Here is a 16,067-nt window from a genome sequence, read left to right as displayed (position 1 = left end):
GGAACGACGGTGGGCTTCATCGCTCCGCCACGGTGTTATAGACCGCATCACGCAGGCTACTCCGTAGGGCCGCGCCACGGAGTGTGTGGGAGACATTTTGTATGCTTTGGCATCCATGTATTGTCGATCGTAGAATCACATATAAGAATGACCATCGATATCTACGCTGCGTGATTTATGAGCCTAAAGCCCTGTTTGTCTGCCTCCAGGTAAACGAGGCTTCGCCATCACAAACTGAGCGAACGAATTGAATGATGGGAACGCGAAAGAGTTGCTAGCGGCAAGTGTACCGCCGATGCTGTCGTAGGTGATGTTCTCATAAGCTGCGTTCACATTCCTATAATACGTGTTTCCGTTCAGGTCAGCGTAGTTGAAGGTATTGTTGCTTGTCCCATTTCCATAATTTCCGCTGCTAGTTTCGACGAAGAGGCCGTCTAATATGGTCCTTCAGCAAGAGACTAATTCTCGTGAACTATTGCACTTACAGGCGACCTGGTGTTCCGTGATCGTCGAGCCCAAAATGAAAGGACTAGGCAGCTGCGTCCGATCATATGAATGATCAATGACCGCATCCCCTACGATTCGTCAATCAGTGGATGAAGAGGCACAGCTTGACGACAGCGCTCACAGATAGTGCCTTCAGAGTTGAGGACAGTGAAGTTGATGTCAAGAGGGTACGAGAATTGGTCGTTGAGAGAAAGGACTCCGTTGTGGGTGGAGGCAAATGACCCGGAAGCTGTTTGAACAACATTCTAGTCGACGACGGTCGGAATTAGATCTCACATAACAAGAAAAAGCGATCTTACTTGGACATTATAATTGTCTAAATAATACTGGGTGTTCGAATACTCCAGATTTTGCGTCCACACGACGTAGGTATACTCTCCACTTCCGCTGATGATCTCAGATTCTATCAGGATTTTCCGGCTGGCACTAACTGTAACGTTCACATCGCCGTTGGCACCAACGCTACCAGTGGTAGTTGTCTCTGCGTAGGGTTGCACATCATAGACAAGAATTTTTCCAGTAGTCGGCTTTGACGAGGAGTCCGTAATGACCTGCAAGTTCCCAGAGACATACCAGTTGGGATTTATGGTGTGGTTCGTTTCGGCAGAAACAACGTCAATGCTGATGTTGTGTGCTTGGCCGTCGGCTAGGACAGGCACGAACGGTGTGAGATCAATGAAGTAAGTTGGCAGGTCCAAAGCACCGTAGGATGTAATCGGTCTGTGGGGAATCATGTCTGGGAGTTTGTACACAAGGCTAGCAAATTGACGTACTGCCATGCGGATGGAACGATTCCGCCAGTGAAAATCACCGCATATCTGACCCAACCCGTATAACTATCAACAGGCCAAAAAGAGTGAACGAGGAGGAACATACGGGAAAGCCACGCCTGCGACTTGTCCGTCTACAAGCATACGGACTTCCCGGAATGGCCCGTTGCCGTACGTTATTCCAGCGGGCAGGTCGTACAGATACTCATTGGCAGTGTTGAAATACTAGCAGAGATAATATCAGTTGGCTGTAGTATCATAGGACAGAAAACACACCCAAAACTCCTCGTCCCCGTTGCCCGAAGCGTAAAGCTCGGCGTATATTTGGACGGCATTTTGCGGAACAGTCACATTAAGCTAAGCATGATCAGCGTCGGACCGTCATAGTTGAGCTTCCTCGCCGACATACAGAAAAAATGGGAGGAACGGATGCCTCATCCCCAGTATTGTTGGCTAGCGTTGTCACGGGTATGATCACATCTGCCCGAGGCGCCGGGGGATGTTGAGCAGAGGACGCATAGAATGTTGCATGGAGGGTCGCTAAATGACGGAGGTCGGCTTAGAATGTCTGAGCGGAACTTCATATCAAACTCTCTCTCACACGCGTATTGACCCGTCAATCCTTCCTCAAGAATGTTGTCCAGTTCCAGTATGAACGTTCCAGCCTTTGAGAAAAGCGGTAGATAGCGCGTTGCATCTTTGATGTACGTCCAAATTATACCGTCGGGAGTGGGCTCAGGCGTCGATGTACGCCAGACTAACACAACAATTAATATCGTTGTAACATAATGGCAATGGATATTTACTTTCCACGTTTTGGAATGTGAAGATACCTGGATAGAAAGCACATCATTTCACCTTGACTTGCGATAAACAGTCAGCAGAGAACGCACCCAAGCGATCGTACTGGGTCCCATTCGATGTCACAGTAAAGTTTAGAGTAATTCCAGCCCATGAGCCCACGGGCCCACAATCCGTAGGTGGACTAAATCGGCACTAGGTGATCATTTACTCATGCCCTGTGAATGAATCCAAACATACGTATACTGGACAATCTCCGGACTGTCGATAGGACATTCCAGACCGTAAGCGAGGTAATTTGATCGAAACCAAACACCACTTACTCCCCGTAAGACGAACCAAATGTACGTCTTATTGAAGTTGTTCAGCACCTGTAGGATCGTTTGAGACATGATTTGACGCACTCAAGTATCTGTATCGTGCACTGCTGTGTGTCTTGAGGCACGGGAGGGGGCTCTGCAACCTGGAAATCGACCAGCACCTCCGCTCGCGAGACAGAGGCCCAGATGAGAATTAGGATCAAGAGCCGAGCCAGTTGCTGCAACATCCTGCCCTCAGTCGTCGCCAAGTTGCCGCTGCAGTGTTCCGAACGGGGTTGAGGACTTGTTCATCCATTCTCAGCCGACGTATATATATATATATCATTCAGATAGGCAAGAATCTCGGAAACTTCAGAGTGGGAACGTCCAAGAAATAGCTCAGTTCGTTGCCTATAATTATGATCGTAGATAACACGGTGAGTGTCACTGTGTAAGCAGTGTGTGAGACGACCTCCGGGTGGGAGCCGAGCGTCGCCCATGTGGTTCAATCAGCACGCGATGCTATGCCAATTCTACTCTCTGTCTTCCATCAGGCTGGACTCGAGGCAATCATGGCTTCCGGCCACGGGAGATATATGCAGTTCAGTCGTCATCTCATTTGACTTATTTCCGATGTTCCATCCCAGGACCTCAGTTGCTGAACTACACTGTAGTGTCAGTGATCGCGATAATTGCAGGCCTATTGTCAGCGCTATGATTCCCAGTGGGTCGTGATGAATTGTCCTTCGAAGCAGGAATCGATATCTTTCGGGATACAGTCTGCTAAACAGACACAGGGTCATATGGAACTACGTCGAAGGGGACGAACCCATGCAAATAATTCGTAATCAGTGGTATCTAGTAGATAAATAGCACGCCTGAGTAAGTTATAGTACATGGCGAAACGGTTCTTCACTCCTAGGCATCGTACCGATCGACCAATATAATCCCGGAATGTGCGCATGAAACCTAATAGCTCCGTGTCACCTGGCACAGCAATCAAGTTAAAACGAGAACGCGATTTATAAAACCAATGTACCTACATCACACCTCCTGGTTGAAGATATCATCCTCATTCAACGAGGTATCTCTTGCAGGCGCTGGTTCACGGGTTCCATATAAACCGCCTTCTGCGTCTTCGGGGAATTCAGTCATCGACGATGTACGAGAGTAAGCATCATCATTAGCGGACGCAGTTCTGCTCTGCTTCTTCGACTTCCGCCTCTTTGCTGAGCCATTCGCATCTGTGATAGAATATGCATCCTCGGTTCTGGCCCACCGATCTTTCTTATCTTTCTTTCCCCTTTTACTCTTCCTCGATGCCTCTACAGGTGCCGCGTCCTCGAAATTAGCAGGGTAACGCCACCTGGTCGAAGACTCTCCGCTGGCGGAATCTCCGTTCGCGCCGTAGAAACGCTCTTCGTTATGACTCCAGAGCTCGCCGCTGCCATTTCTATGTGCGCCGGGTCTAGCATCGCCGTCTTGGGAAGCAAGGTCAACGCTAGAGGCGCCACCCTCTTGGCCCTCCTCGTATGGCTGATCGCGCAGAGTGGAAGCAGGAAGACGATCGTTATAGCGGGTGGCCCACTGCGATCGCCGTTCTTTCCTCCTGACTTCCGAGGTGCTGACAAGACCGTATCGCTGCACCCATTTGGGCGTCCGCTGTTTATTCTTGTTATTACGGATGTTCTAAAGAAATGTGAGCAGGTTCGCTTTCACAAGAGGCCCATGTGAATCTAACCTGTATGTAGAAATTATGGACATGTCCTGTTTCGTAAATTGAGTCTGGAGCACAAAGTGCGAGAAACATGTGCAACGTACCAGGGATGTAGCCACATATAGTTAAGATGAGGTTGAGAAAGAAGTCTCCGCCTATCCCGAACCTTGCGGCGACAGCTGTAAGGAGGTGCGACAATGTGAAGTATGACCCGCAGATAATCTCGTTGATACCTACCGAGAGGCGGGAGAAGAGTTCCCAGAATACAGAGCAGCACAGTAAAACCATGATGCCTCTTCGGAGTGAGATTTGGCTTGGTGAACTGTTGCGGTCGCTGTGTCATAACGGAGAGCAAGGATAGATAGTAAGAGAACAGATGCTCGACCAGGCGTCGCTGTGCTTGGGCACTGCGCGCTCAGCCAGCCTGAATTCACTCTTGCTTTGTTGACATGACTTTGCTCTTTGTGGCGCCGCGTCTCCTTTCCTAAGGCGCTGCAGGGCGCTGTGTACTGTACACTCGTGCGTGAGCAACGCTGCTAGAGTGGGACGGCAGAATGCATGGTCACTATTTAACTGGCACCGGTCCTAAACACGTTCCTTCGATGTGACGCTCGTTCTTTGGCTCTTATCGTATTGTTTCTTTCGCCTGCAGGTTCGGACTGTAGTCAGCAGGTGTACCCGAGACGAACTTCTTCCATTGTTTACAATTACGAGGCTTCCTGAATCACACGCGTTGCCCCTGCGAGGTAGTCCCGGTACGTAGTGTGGCTGCTGCATTCTCAGATCGAGAGCTAACGACTCGTAACGCCCATAGATTATCTCGATAAACCTACAAGAGAGCTTCCAATAGAAAGCGAGCGACAACTAAGTTTCGTCCGGCAGACCCCACCATGTCCAATTCCAACTATAAATGCGGTCTATGCTATCGATTGTTCTTCCCTAACCCTTTCTCCCTACCCTACCGAGTGCACCGATCCAACTGATACATGGACATCCATCTCTCCAGAATACCCTACACAGCCACCGTGTATGATGTGCGCAGGGCAATTGCGAACGTTCTGCATAGTGACGAGTTCCAGCAACCTGACCCTCACGCCCGCGCTATCAACTTCAAAGTTGTCTTGGACATGGACGAAAGCCGTGGTGTACAGAACAAAGGGACGGGAACTCTAACTCTGCCCAAATTAAAAACCTACGATCTCCACAGCCGGCTTTTTCAATGGCTTTCTGCTCACAAGTACTCAATTCCCATCGAGAAGGGTGCAATCTACCTCCGCCGTTCTGAACGTGTGGCATCTCGCAAGATCGTGAGTTATTTAAGCAAGGCCAGATACATCGACCCGGCGTTGGAGGAACTACGCGATTCCAAGGTAGATGCACTGAGAGAACACATTCGAGTAGATATAACTCAGCTAGGCATGTTATTCTATCCATTTGCGCCCGGTCCTCCTCGTCCCTCGTTCTCTGCGGAATGGACATATCCTATAAGGGGTGTATCAGAGTCATGGGTTGCAATAGACTATAAGAAGAAGAACGTTAGAATCGAGGTGCGGTTCATTTTCTTTCATAATATTCTTATCATTCATAGGGTCATTCTAGCTCGAAGATCCAAGCTCACGTCAGCTTGATGCGTATATCGTAATTGACTTTGCAGACGTCGATCACGTTTGGATTGAGTACGACGTTGGCCATCCATGTAAGCCACCTCGGCTCAGTCATCGATGCTGATTTTCCAATGTTTCCGACAGTCGCGTGTTTTTCTTTGATTGGGAGGCCCAAATTCGAGAAGCCGGCTAATTATGCGTTCTTCGATGATTCAGAGGGCCACTTCGGCGCTTATGACGAGGACGTAGACCAGTATTTGGAAATTGATGAGATTGACCCGCAGGGCAACACCACGGACTACAAGAGCAATTACACGGACCGTGGCTATTTGAGGCGACGCGTCACAATGCTTGATGAAATACATCGTCGAGTTGCTCCATTTACTACGCATGTGCGCATATGCTTCCCGACCCAGGGCGAATGGGAGCGCTTTGATGAACAATGCAAAGTAGCTGGCTTCCCTATCCGCCGCCAGTCGTTGGAGGCCATCAATTTCGGCATGTATTCCGTGGATAGGCTTCGTAAAGCTCGTGCCTGGATGCAAGTATTTGATCGAGATTGGCCATTTGCCTTTCAGCTAACAGCTCTGCTTTACAATGGATCACTGAATACTGAAGAACTCAGTGCTTTGCGGCCTGATATTGAAAAATTGCATCGTGAACAGGCATCTATTGCAGCAAGTGTGTTACAGGACTTCAAAGGCGCCCCTGTGTCTCCGAACATTCGCACTATCGTGGACCATAGACGATACCTTGCTCGTATCATTGGGGAAAGGACAATGTCTCTCGGCCAGCAACGCTCTGATAAGAATATATTCACGTGTCATCATGTCACCTTTACTCCGACTCGCATGATTTTAGAAGGTCCCTCTCGACTGCAGTCCAATAGCGTCGTTCGAGAGTATTGGGAAAATAGGGATCGCTTCATTCGCGTTGATTTTGTGGATGAAAACCGGTCCCATTTTCGCCTCGATCAAGAGGTAGACGGTGCCTCATTTCTACAAGACCGCGTTGGCACCATCCTGAAAGGCGGCTTCCAAATCGCTAGCAGGGTGTTCGAATTGCTGGGATATTCCAATTCTTCCTTGGGCGACCATGTTTTCTGGTTTGTTAATCCGTTTGAACGGGTATCACGGAACGCGAATGGTCAAGAAGTCCGTGAATTTATTACCGCGGAGGAAATCAGGCGCAGGCTAGGAGACCTCTCTGAGATAGCCCTCCCAGCGAAATATGCTGCTCGCATCGGTCAAGCATTCACATCGACGTACTTTTCTGTACAGGTTGTTGAGGACGAATGGGAGGAGATCGAGGAGATTCTCGAGGACAGAGATAACCCCAAATCCCATGTGGACGGCCTGGGTAGGATCTCACAAGACTTGGCAAATGCCATTTGGGAGGGAATGTGTGAGGAAGAGCCAGAACGCAGAGCATATGGGGTGAAACCCTCTGCTGTAAGTCTCCAAGCGGGACTAGAATGCATGTTACATGGCTAATAGTGGCACGGACATTTAGTTCCAAATTAGATTTATTGGTAATTTTTTCGGCAAATCATGTTTAGTGTCTTTCATTCATGGCACGCACAGGTTATAAAGGCGTGGTTGCTGTGGACAGGCAGCTCAAAGGTCGGAAGCTTTGTTTGCGGCCCGAGATGAGGAAATTTAAACCCCATCGATGCGACGGATGCCGTGCAAAGTTGTTCTGCGCTCACTTGAACAACCCTATCCAGTCTCTCCACATCGCAGAAGCATTCCACGGGCCTAGGCGAGCCTATCTGACACGGTGAATGCGAAATTCTACTCGAGTGGACTATTGACTGACCCGTTGTAGTGATCCCGTGACGATCCTAGAAGATCGGGAGGTCCGCGATGAAGTCTTTGAGAACCTGCAAGACGAAGCTAAGAGAACAACGTACATGGCGCGAGACTCTTCCGAAAAGTACTTAGAGCTCTTGCAGAGCCATCACTTAGGGTTTCAGTATCGTCTACCTTTCCTTTTACAGCGCCTCCTGGATATCGGCCTTGATTGTGGAAGCCAAATTCTAGCGGAGAACGTTCTCAATGACCCATTTTTTCTTGGACTGCGAGAATACGGAATCCAGCATGTCCTGCGAGACTTGAAGACCCGCGCCAGAATCCCTGTCCCAAATTCATATTTGCTCGTGGGCGTCGCAGATGAAGGGCCCGCTTATACCAAGCAAGGTCATTCTGTGTATCAGCTGAAAAATGGACAAATATTCGGTATGTCGCATACCCGACTTGGACGCAAGCTCTCTATGACGTAATCGTCTAGCATGTGTCCAGGAATCTCCAGATGCGAAACCGATTTGGCTGAAGGGGCTTTGTTTCATAACCAGAAGCCCTACAGTTCATCCGGGTGATGGTGCGTGCGCACGACAAGAAGTTGGGGTGGAATGCTGAACTATTGCAAACAGTCCAGCGTGTGACTGCGATAGGCAAGCCTGACGTACCCGATGGCCAGATATGTCTCTTTGAGCATATGAAGAATGTGGTTGTGTTACCAACAGTGGGTAAGTTCATGCTAGCCGATGCGGGTTAACTGGTCGTACTCCTGATTCGCATTTATCATACCCGACACACAGGCTGTCGATCCTTGGCCTCTTGCCTCGGTGGTGGAGATCTCGATGGGTATGATCTCAGTCGATGTTATGCATATTGTACTGATACTGCTCGCAGCGATTTATACTACGTCTTCCACTATAGTCAACTTCTTCCAGTTTTACACGTTCCCCCGGCTGCCTATCCAGATGAGAAGCCTCCACCGCGACAGTTTACGTTCGATGACGTGTGCGATTTTATCGTGGAGTATATGCATTCAGATGTATTGGTACGCATCTCCATCAGCGGGCAATGGGCTCACTTACCCCTTATGAATCACAGGGTCTGCTTTCAGTTCGGAGATTAGTTATTGCTGGTGCGAACTTTCGCGTCAATGAATATAGTAACTGTTCTTATACGTTTGTCCGTCATTAGACCAGTCCCAGGTTGGTTGACGTATCTTCCCCGGGTGACGCGGCTAACCGCGTCGTAGGAGGGAAGTCTCGATAAACGCTGCATCGAGCTTGCAAGACTGTGCAGCGATGCAGTGGACTACCCAAAGACCGGCAGAGCGGTCAACAGCCGCACTGCGCCCAAGAAGCTCCTACCATACAGCCCGGACTGGCACGCCGACGAGGACAATATCAGCGATCCGCTGGCCGACTGCTACCAGTCCGATCGGGCACTCGGCAAGCTGTATCGTCGCATCAAGCTGAACCCGCTCCCGCCCTCCACGCGGAGCCCCGTGCTCGTGCCTTCCATCGCAATTGCGTCAACACCACTTTCAGACAACATTTCCATGAAGCTGCTGCCGCTGCTCGAGTCACGTCTTGGGCCCTTCGGGCAGCCTAGCTGCGAGGATGTGCTGCCTCTGTTCCGGACGTACCTGTCCGAGCTTCGGTGCATAGCGCTGATGCACTCGCTTTCGCCGAAGCCGGGGACGTTCGTCTCGGAAGAGGAGGTCGTACTAGGCGTTATCCTGGCCACGAATGCCGAACGCCGGATCAAAGGCGATAGGACGTACCGGATGCGCGAAGACGTCGGGCAACTTGCGTGGCAGACCCGCCAGGAGCTGCTCCCGGGAAATCGGGACACCGTGTTTTCGCAGGTCGTGCTGAGCGGAGCGCTGCGCCGGGCCTGGCTGGCGTGGAGGATATCACGCGAGAACCGAGACATCTTTGGTGCGGGCAGCTTTGGGCTGATAGTACTCGGCGTGATATTCGATGTTTTCGATAGGTGGGTGAAGAAGTGAGGTCCCCACGCAAGTACTTTTTCAAAATTTCGTGGCATTGCTTGGGGTCGTATTGATACACGGATAGTACAACGAGTGATAGTATACAGCTACGTGATACTGCTTATCTTGGCATACGACACTGCGCTCAGACCGATCCATTCACCTGCTCATGGAATTTGATGACGTCCTCTACGTCATCTTTGCTGCCCAGGAACACAGGGCACCGTTGGTGGATGCTGGTGGGGATGATGTCCAAGATACGCTGAGTACCCGTCGTCGCGAGCCCGCCAGCCTGTAGAATGTGGATGAGCCAAGATTTTGGTCGCTTTGTGGAGGCACGTACTTGTTCGGTCAAGAACGCCATCGGGAAGGCTTCATACAGGATGCGCAGCTTGCCGCTCTTTGATTTCTTGTCAGCAGGATAGCCGAAGATGCCGCCGTAGAGAAGTGTGCGGTGCACATCCGCCACCATGGAGCCGATGTACCGCGCGCTGTAGGGCGACTTGCCAGACTGCGGGTACTTGATACTGTTCAGATAGTTGATCACCGGTGGGTTGAAGTACATCGAATTGCCTTCGTTGAAAGAATAGATCTTGCCGCGCGGAGGAATCTTGATCTGGGACGAAGGTCAGATCCGCGTTTACGGCACTCCATAGTCTCAACCTACGTCGGGGTGCGTCAGAATGAATTCTCCGAGCGATGCGTCGAGAGTGTAGCCGTTGACCCCATGGCCGGTTGTGAGTACGAGATTCGCGGACGAGCCATACCTACAGTGGGTGATAAGTGAGCGAAGAATCAGAAAATGGGGTGGGGTGGGACCGACATGGTATATCCGGCTGCGACCATCTCACTGCCTGGTCTTAGCACGTCCTCAAGAGAGCCTTTAGACCCAGGTTTCTACGCGACCGGCCGATAAATCAGCGGGAGGCGAGATGGCAAGGATAGTTATAGCTTACGATGCGGTATATACCAAAGATGGTGCCAATGTTCACACCAGCATCGATGTTGCTGCTGCCGTCCAGGGGGTCGAAGACGACGCAGTAGCTGCCCTTGTACCTGTCCTCGATGATGATGGCCTCCTCGAGCTCCTCAGAGACCAGGACGGCGGTCTTGCCGGAGGCGCGGAGGGAGTTGACCATGATGTCATTGGACAGGACGTCAAGTTTCTTCTGTTCCTCGCCCTGAACGTTGGTCTCGCCGGCGAGACCGACGCTGGAGGACGGTAGGTGCGAATTGCGGACAAGAGGAAGAGAGAGGGACTTACAGGTTGATGAGACGCGCTTTGCGGACGTTGGTGGCGATGAACTTGGATGTAGTCTGGATGGCGGTGAGGAGGAGTGTGAGATCGCCAGTTGCAGCTGGCCCGAGGCTGAATTGGTCGTTCAAGACATGGCTGCACGAATGGCGTCTGGTCAGAGGGATCCAAGATATGGGTCGATGAACTCGCACCGGGTGAGGGTGATAATGTCGGTGCTTGGGGGCTCCTCTCCGGACATGGCTGTAGGTGAGGTGAGAGAGGTAGGAAGGGGGGGAAGCGGGGAGACGGGGAGGGGAGTAGCATATATAGCGAGAATTCGGAACAGGCTGAGGGTGCGGGGCTTTTCGGACGGTGGGCGGGGAGGCCATGGGCCTGGGGAGATCGCTGCCTCTTGGGGGATGCGCGCATTCCACGCCCGCCCCAGGTCCGATTAATTCCATCGGACCGCGTCGGACCGCCTTCCCGCCTCGTCTGTGTCGCTCTCGCCTTGACTGACCTGACCACACTCCCTCTCCTCTCAATCACTGCACATCGCACTCCATGTCGAGCTCACTGGGTCCTCTCTCTCTGCTGCTGCACGCAAATTCACCCCGCAATTCACCCCGCAGCCCATGCGTCCTGACCCTCGGGGATCTGCTGAAACAAACACTACACAGCCGCTAGTTTCGGAATGGTTTTGGGTGGCGCTCCTCCATCTTGAATACCTCGTGACGCGCATACATCCAAGACTAGCAACGCTTTAGGTTCCATCGATCCTATTTTCTTTATCCTTTCTTTCTTTCGACACGAGCCTCTCCCTCCGTCACAGTGTCTAAATGCACATCGACGACAGAGAAAACCGCAATCCATCCTCCAAACTTGACCCGAAAGTTGTACATGTTGACTGTACTTCGGGGGGGGGAGATCATTTTACGACCACGTGAACTGTATGGGTATGAGATCAATTCATGAATAGTCTGAGGTCAAGGACACTCACCTGCGTCGGTTGCGCCAATAGTTGAAAAGGTGGTTGTGAATCCATGTATGTTAAGAACATCATGCTAGTCCGCCCCACACCGGTGTATGTTAGGACCTCGGCTTATGTTGTGCTACAATATGACATGCCTTCACCGTGAGTACTCTCCGCACTTGTGTGACTATAAATGGCCTGCGCGGTGACTGGGAAGATGCCCCTCCCTTTGTTTATGGAGTGATAATACCTTATCATCATATAAGTATATGCGCATATATTCTCGTTTCAAGATATGACTTTCTCACATTATGTATCTCAAGGATTTGCAATATATAACAACGTGAACATCACGAATCAGTCAATTTGCCCGACACGCAGCTGAAAAATCTGCTGAGAGCTCCCCAGGGGCTAGAGATCTTCGAATAGTCGACAGGAACCCCTCGATCTCAGACGGTATTTACCTCAGCAGGCGTATATGAATCGTGGCTGTCCCCTTGGATGCCCAGCGCTAGTCTGAAATCATCGTCACGGCACTCACCAGGCGTACGAGAAAATCAGAAATGAACTCTGGAACAACTTCAATGTGGGGCTGAGCCGTCTGCGATAAGTAAGGACAAAGACCAAGTGCACTTTTTAGATGCTGCCGAATGTGACAACAGATCGCAGCACTAAAGCCATCGTCTGGCTGCGCGGGTGCCAGGTACTTATGGCCACACGGATGAAGTAGAGCCAGCTGCCAAGGCAAGGTCGCCGCGTGAATCGATATGGCAGGGGGATTTAGTCCGGCTTGGGATAGATATCCAAACAACTGTCCAGTACGCGTGTACACGCATGCATACCAGCCGTGCAGCCGCCGCAGTGGACGCCTGGAAGCTGGATAGCTGCGGTATGTCAGCTTTGTTTCAGGAGCCCGGTGGCTCGCGCCGACATTTTTGCGTGCTCTCACAGATTGTCATCGGCCGTTATCGCACGCAGGGGCCGGCATCAGTGCGCAAAGAAATTGTGTCAAGAGCAATGCAAGGTGAGTGAGGCTGGATTCCATGAGGATCTGCGACTAAGAGTTAGCTTACGCGAGATGTAATCTCGACAAGGCACGCCCGTAGACCATGGTGCACAGTGGGGCGCGCACTCCTTCTGCTCCGCTTCAGACTTAGATCCGATCTGTCGCCAAGTTGGCTATTGCTTCCTAACATGCCGGTCCCGCCACCCCAGGTCTTCTGTTCGCCAACCGTCGAGGAGCTCTCGTAGGTGCTCGATTTGCTCGCGACACGATCCTAACACTTCTCCTTCTATGTCGGAGACCCGGCGAGAGCGCAGCACTGCGTCCAGATCGACCGGCGCATTACGACGACTCGGAGCGCTTGCCTCGGGCCGCTGAGTTTGAAATCGTCGGGCGGCTGGTGTGCCTTGCTGCTTTTTTGCTTCCTGCGACGCTGCGACGCTAGCTAGGGCGAAAATACTCAACTCTGAGCTTGTAAAGCACGGGGCACCGCAATGGTTGCTTGGCTAGCGAGGACAAGTCAAAGGAGGCACAGTGTGCACTTGCACTTGCCTGTTTTTGTTTCACAATCTGGCGGCAATCTGACGTCCCACTACAACAGATCACTGATCCCGCACCACCATTTTGACGCACCTGTCGTGCCCTTGCCACTTGGTGGTGCTGCGCTCACCGCGCCGAGGATGCATTCGCGGAGTTCCGACGGTCAGCGTTATCTCGTCTTGTCGGTCAGCGATCTAGAGACTCGTCTCCGTACATATCGTATAAAGAGCGGAGAATCCCACCGTGAGGTCAGAATAGCGCCTTCTTTCTTTCTGCTCCCTGTTCTTTGTCTACCTTATTCTTGACGCCTCCGTAATAGGACGATGGCATCGGAAGGTACTGGCGACCATTAGGATGTCGCCTCGTAAGGGAAGGCTGAATTGATTCTGACTTGCAGTCGACGCTACGAAGAACACAGGCCACTCTTTGAAGTCGCCGTATGGATACACCCCCGACGCATGGCTTGGCTACCTCTTCCTCGTTTTGTTTGGACTGTCCACGGGTCTGTGTCCCCCATCGTACGTGCTCGGCGAGAGGCTGATCTGTGCCCAGCTGCGCATCTGTTTCAGCTAACTCGCTATCGGCTATGGTGGCTCATACCCACCATATGCTTCTGTGGTATTCTTGAGTTGGTCGGCTGGGCGGGAAGGCTGTGGTCGAGCTATAATGTGCTCCTCAACACACCATATACTATGCAGTGAGTGGATCCCGTCGTTCTAGATCGTCTTCCGCCTGACAGCGACTTTGCAGGATTGTCTGTACGATCCTTGCGCCTACTCCGCTTGTTGCAGCCAGCTTCGTTATGCTGGGGCAGTGCATTCGTCGACTAGGCCAGCAGTACAGTCGCCTTAGTGCCAAATGGTGTACGTTCAAATCACTTTGATGTCTATACCAACAGCTGAGCGTTCTATTGTAGACACTATCGTGTTCTGCAGCTGCGTACGTCGCTGTCTTATCAAGTTCTAGCTGATGGGCGTGATTACTCATGGCTGATTCTAGGATGTTATCGCATTGATCATTCAAGCACTGGGTGGTGGTGCCGCATCCGCTGCGGTGAATTCAGGCAAGAGCCCCACTGCTGTAAGCCGGTGCATGGTACCTGTCCGCACAATTCTGACACTCCGCTACAGGGCAGCGATATCATGTTGGCCGGAATCATTTTCCAGATGGGTAAGCGGAGCTACGTTCTAGAATTCATATATATTTACGATCGCTCTTGCAGCCGCTATCACCTTTTACATGCTTCTCGCCTCGGAATTCGTGCTGCGATATCTCTACGATCGTCCCGTCAATTCTCGGGCATCTGAGCCGACACCATACGCCCTGGATAAGAGCATGAAGCAGATGCTAGCTGCGCTAGTGTTCAGTAGTCTGTGCATCTATCTCCGGTGGGTGTCACTGTGTCTTGCTTTCAGTTGATGCTGAACGTGCACCTTGTTTGACAGATCATGGTACCGTACTATTGTATGTCCACGCTTTCTTTGTCAGGACATCGGCTGATTTCCTCTCTTAGGAACTTGCTGGTGGATGGAACGGCTACGTTATCCACACGCAGCGATACTTTGGTGCGTTAACGCAGTTTTTGAGCCCTCTGAACGTCGATGTAATATCAATCTTTCAGTTGTCATGGACGCTATGATGATCACATTTGCGATGGTGGTCATGAACGTCTTCCACCCCGGTCGTCTCTTGGGTGCCGCTCCCACATGGAATGGCGACATTTCACTAGGTGGGATCGACAAATCCGACCAGGCTGTTGAGAAGGGCTGGTCGGGCGCTGACGGTGGTTCGAGATGAAGCGATCGAACATCTGAAGGACAATTCGGACTTTTGTGACGATTGCCGTAGATATTGTTATATGGCATTAGAGTAAGGTCTTTTCGAACCGATCTCATGTATGAAAGGTTTTGCGGATTGATTCGATATTGTCGCTCTTTTACTCAGTATAGTGCATACTTCTGGAGTGTGGTATTCCCGGGCACGTACATGTATTAGTGCAGTGGCTAATGGCGACACAATCGACGGAGTAACTCTCGTGAACATCGAGCTCTCACTCTGTTGCGGCCACGGAATAGGTTTGAGTGCCACTTATTGTCAATGGAAAGCTTGATTGAAGACGGAAAGTAACGTATCTACAGCTCGCGCCTGTGGAGGAACTTGGAGCATGTGTACCACAAAGGACGAGCGGACAGATATCCAGCATCTGGTCCTTCGACTACACCTCAAAGCTGGACAGACATCTCCGAATCAACGATTTCATTTCTACTTGCATCGCTAGTGGTATCATGCGGTGTCATGAGGCAGCATAGAGTGCATTGTAAACTCGTCTCATTTATGTCGTTGACCCATGGAAGTTCCGCCTAGTGATGCGTTCCTATGATTATGTACAAATAATTCGGATCCTGCATATCGGCCCAATGGTCTAGTAGTATGATTCACGCTTCGGGTATTTTCCCGGTCACGTCACGTGACCTCAATGTGTGAGGTCCCGGGTTCAATTCCCGGTTGGGCCCTTCTTTTTTTCTGGTTGTTCTCGGTCATGTTCAGAACTTTGAATATTTTCAAGTGAACATTTTATTTTGACTCTACTGGCATCTTATTTTGCTTCTGATTGATGATCATAGTTCAGGATATATGAGAAAAGCTGCTTATAACATGTCTTCATTACAATAAGAGGATAATTTTAAGAATTCTCATATCCTATTGCCTGTGAATCAGGTGCCAATTGAATGAACTCATATCTTGAAATAATGCCTTCGATTGAGGAAGGTCCAGGTGTAGGCCATCTCTTCACATTTAGAAAGTTCAGGTTCAGCAGGCTAGTATTACA

At 50.9% G+C, this 16,067-nt stretch overlaps 5 protein-coding genes across 5 annotated transcripts; 2 read left to right on the top strand and 3 right to left on the bottom strand.

Moving 5' to 3' along the window:
- Window positions 1-183: 183 nt before the first annotated feature.
- Window positions 184-2,625, bottom strand: FIBRA_06761 (uncharacterized protein; the record flags this gene model as incomplete). Its single annotated transcript, XM_012328473.1, has 14 exons — window positions 184-434; window positions 486-575; window positions 629-752; window positions 807-1,227; window positions 1,281-1,325; window positions 1,384-1,502; window positions 1,554-1,634; window positions 1,687-1,817; window positions 1,879-2,034; window positions 2,084-2,110; window positions 2,171-2,262; window positions 2,319-2,339; window positions 2,402-2,428; window positions 2,483-2,625. 14 exons carry the CDS (start codon window positions 2,623-2,625, stop codon window positions 184-186), a joined length of 1,728 nt encoding a protein of 575 aa, XP_012183863.1.
- A 796-nt stretch (window positions 2,626-3,421) lies between these two features.
- FIBRA_06760 (uncharacterized protein) lies at window positions 3,422-4,437 on the bottom strand (the record flags this gene model as incomplete). Its single annotated transcript, XM_012328472.1, has 4 exons — window positions 3,422-4,066; window positions 4,119-4,144; window positions 4,199-4,273; window positions 4,332-4,437. The coding sequence occupies 4 exons, from the start codon at window positions 4,435-4,437 to the stop codon at window positions 3,422-3,424; spliced, it is 852 nt and encodes a 283-aa protein (XP_012183862.1).
- A 643-nt stretch (window positions 4,438-5,080) lies between these two features.
- On the top strand, window positions 5,081-9,505 carry FIBRA_06759 (uncharacterized protein; the record flags this gene model as incomplete). The annotated part of the gene is made up of 13 exons (XM_012328471.1): window positions 5,081-5,641; window positions 5,694-5,790; window positions 5,843-7,149; window positions 7,211-7,229; window positions 7,282-7,477; window positions 7,526-7,935; window positions 7,988-8,077; window positions 8,130-8,225; window positions 8,298-8,343; window positions 8,392-8,542; window positions 8,596-8,629; window positions 8,689-8,699; window positions 8,747-9,505. The coding sequence occupies 13 exons, from the start codon at window positions 5,081-5,083 to the stop codon at window positions 9,503-9,505; spliced, it is 3,777 nt and encodes a 1,258-aa protein (XP_012183861.1).
- A 127-nt stretch (window positions 9,506-9,632) lies between these two features.
- FIBRA_06758 (uncharacterized protein) lies at window positions 9,633-10,983 on the bottom strand (the record flags this gene model as incomplete). The annotated part of the gene is made up of 7 exons (XM_012328470.1): window positions 9,633-9,779; window positions 9,831-10,103; window positions 10,155-10,254; window positions 10,311-10,384; window positions 10,444-10,699; window positions 10,752-10,880; window positions 10,937-10,983. The coding sequence occupies 7 exons, from the start codon at window positions 10,981-10,983 to the stop codon at window positions 9,633-9,635; spliced, it is 1,026 nt and encodes a 341-aa protein (XP_012183860.1).
- A 2,577-nt stretch (window positions 10,984-13,560) lies between these two features.
- On the top strand, window positions 13,561-15,034 carry FIBRA_06757 (uncharacterized protein; the record flags this gene model as incomplete). The annotated part of the gene is made up of 11 exons (XM_012328469.1): window positions 13,561-13,573; window positions 13,635-13,739; window positions 13,790-13,934; window positions 13,988-14,100; window positions 14,154-14,176; window positions 14,237-14,317; window positions 14,368-14,407; window positions 14,460-14,625; window positions 14,683-14,701; window positions 14,751-14,802; window positions 14,859-15,034. The coding sequence occupies 11 exons, from the start codon at window positions 13,561-13,563 to the stop codon at window positions 15,032-15,034; spliced, it is 933 nt and encodes a 310-aa protein (XP_012183859.1).
- Between the last annotated feature and the right edge of the window lie 1,033 nt (window positions 15,035-16,067).

The sequence above is a fragment of the Fibroporia radiculosa genome, assembly GCF_000313525.1.
Source record: "Fibroporia radiculosa TFFH 294 genomic supercontigs, scaffold8592, whole genome shotgun sequence".
Taxonomy (NCBI): Eukaryota; Fungi; Basidiomycota; class Agaricomycetes; order Polyporales; family Fibroporiaceae; genus Fibroporia; species Fibroporia radiculosa.
This window is presented reverse-complemented; position numbering and strand designations above follow the sequence as displayed.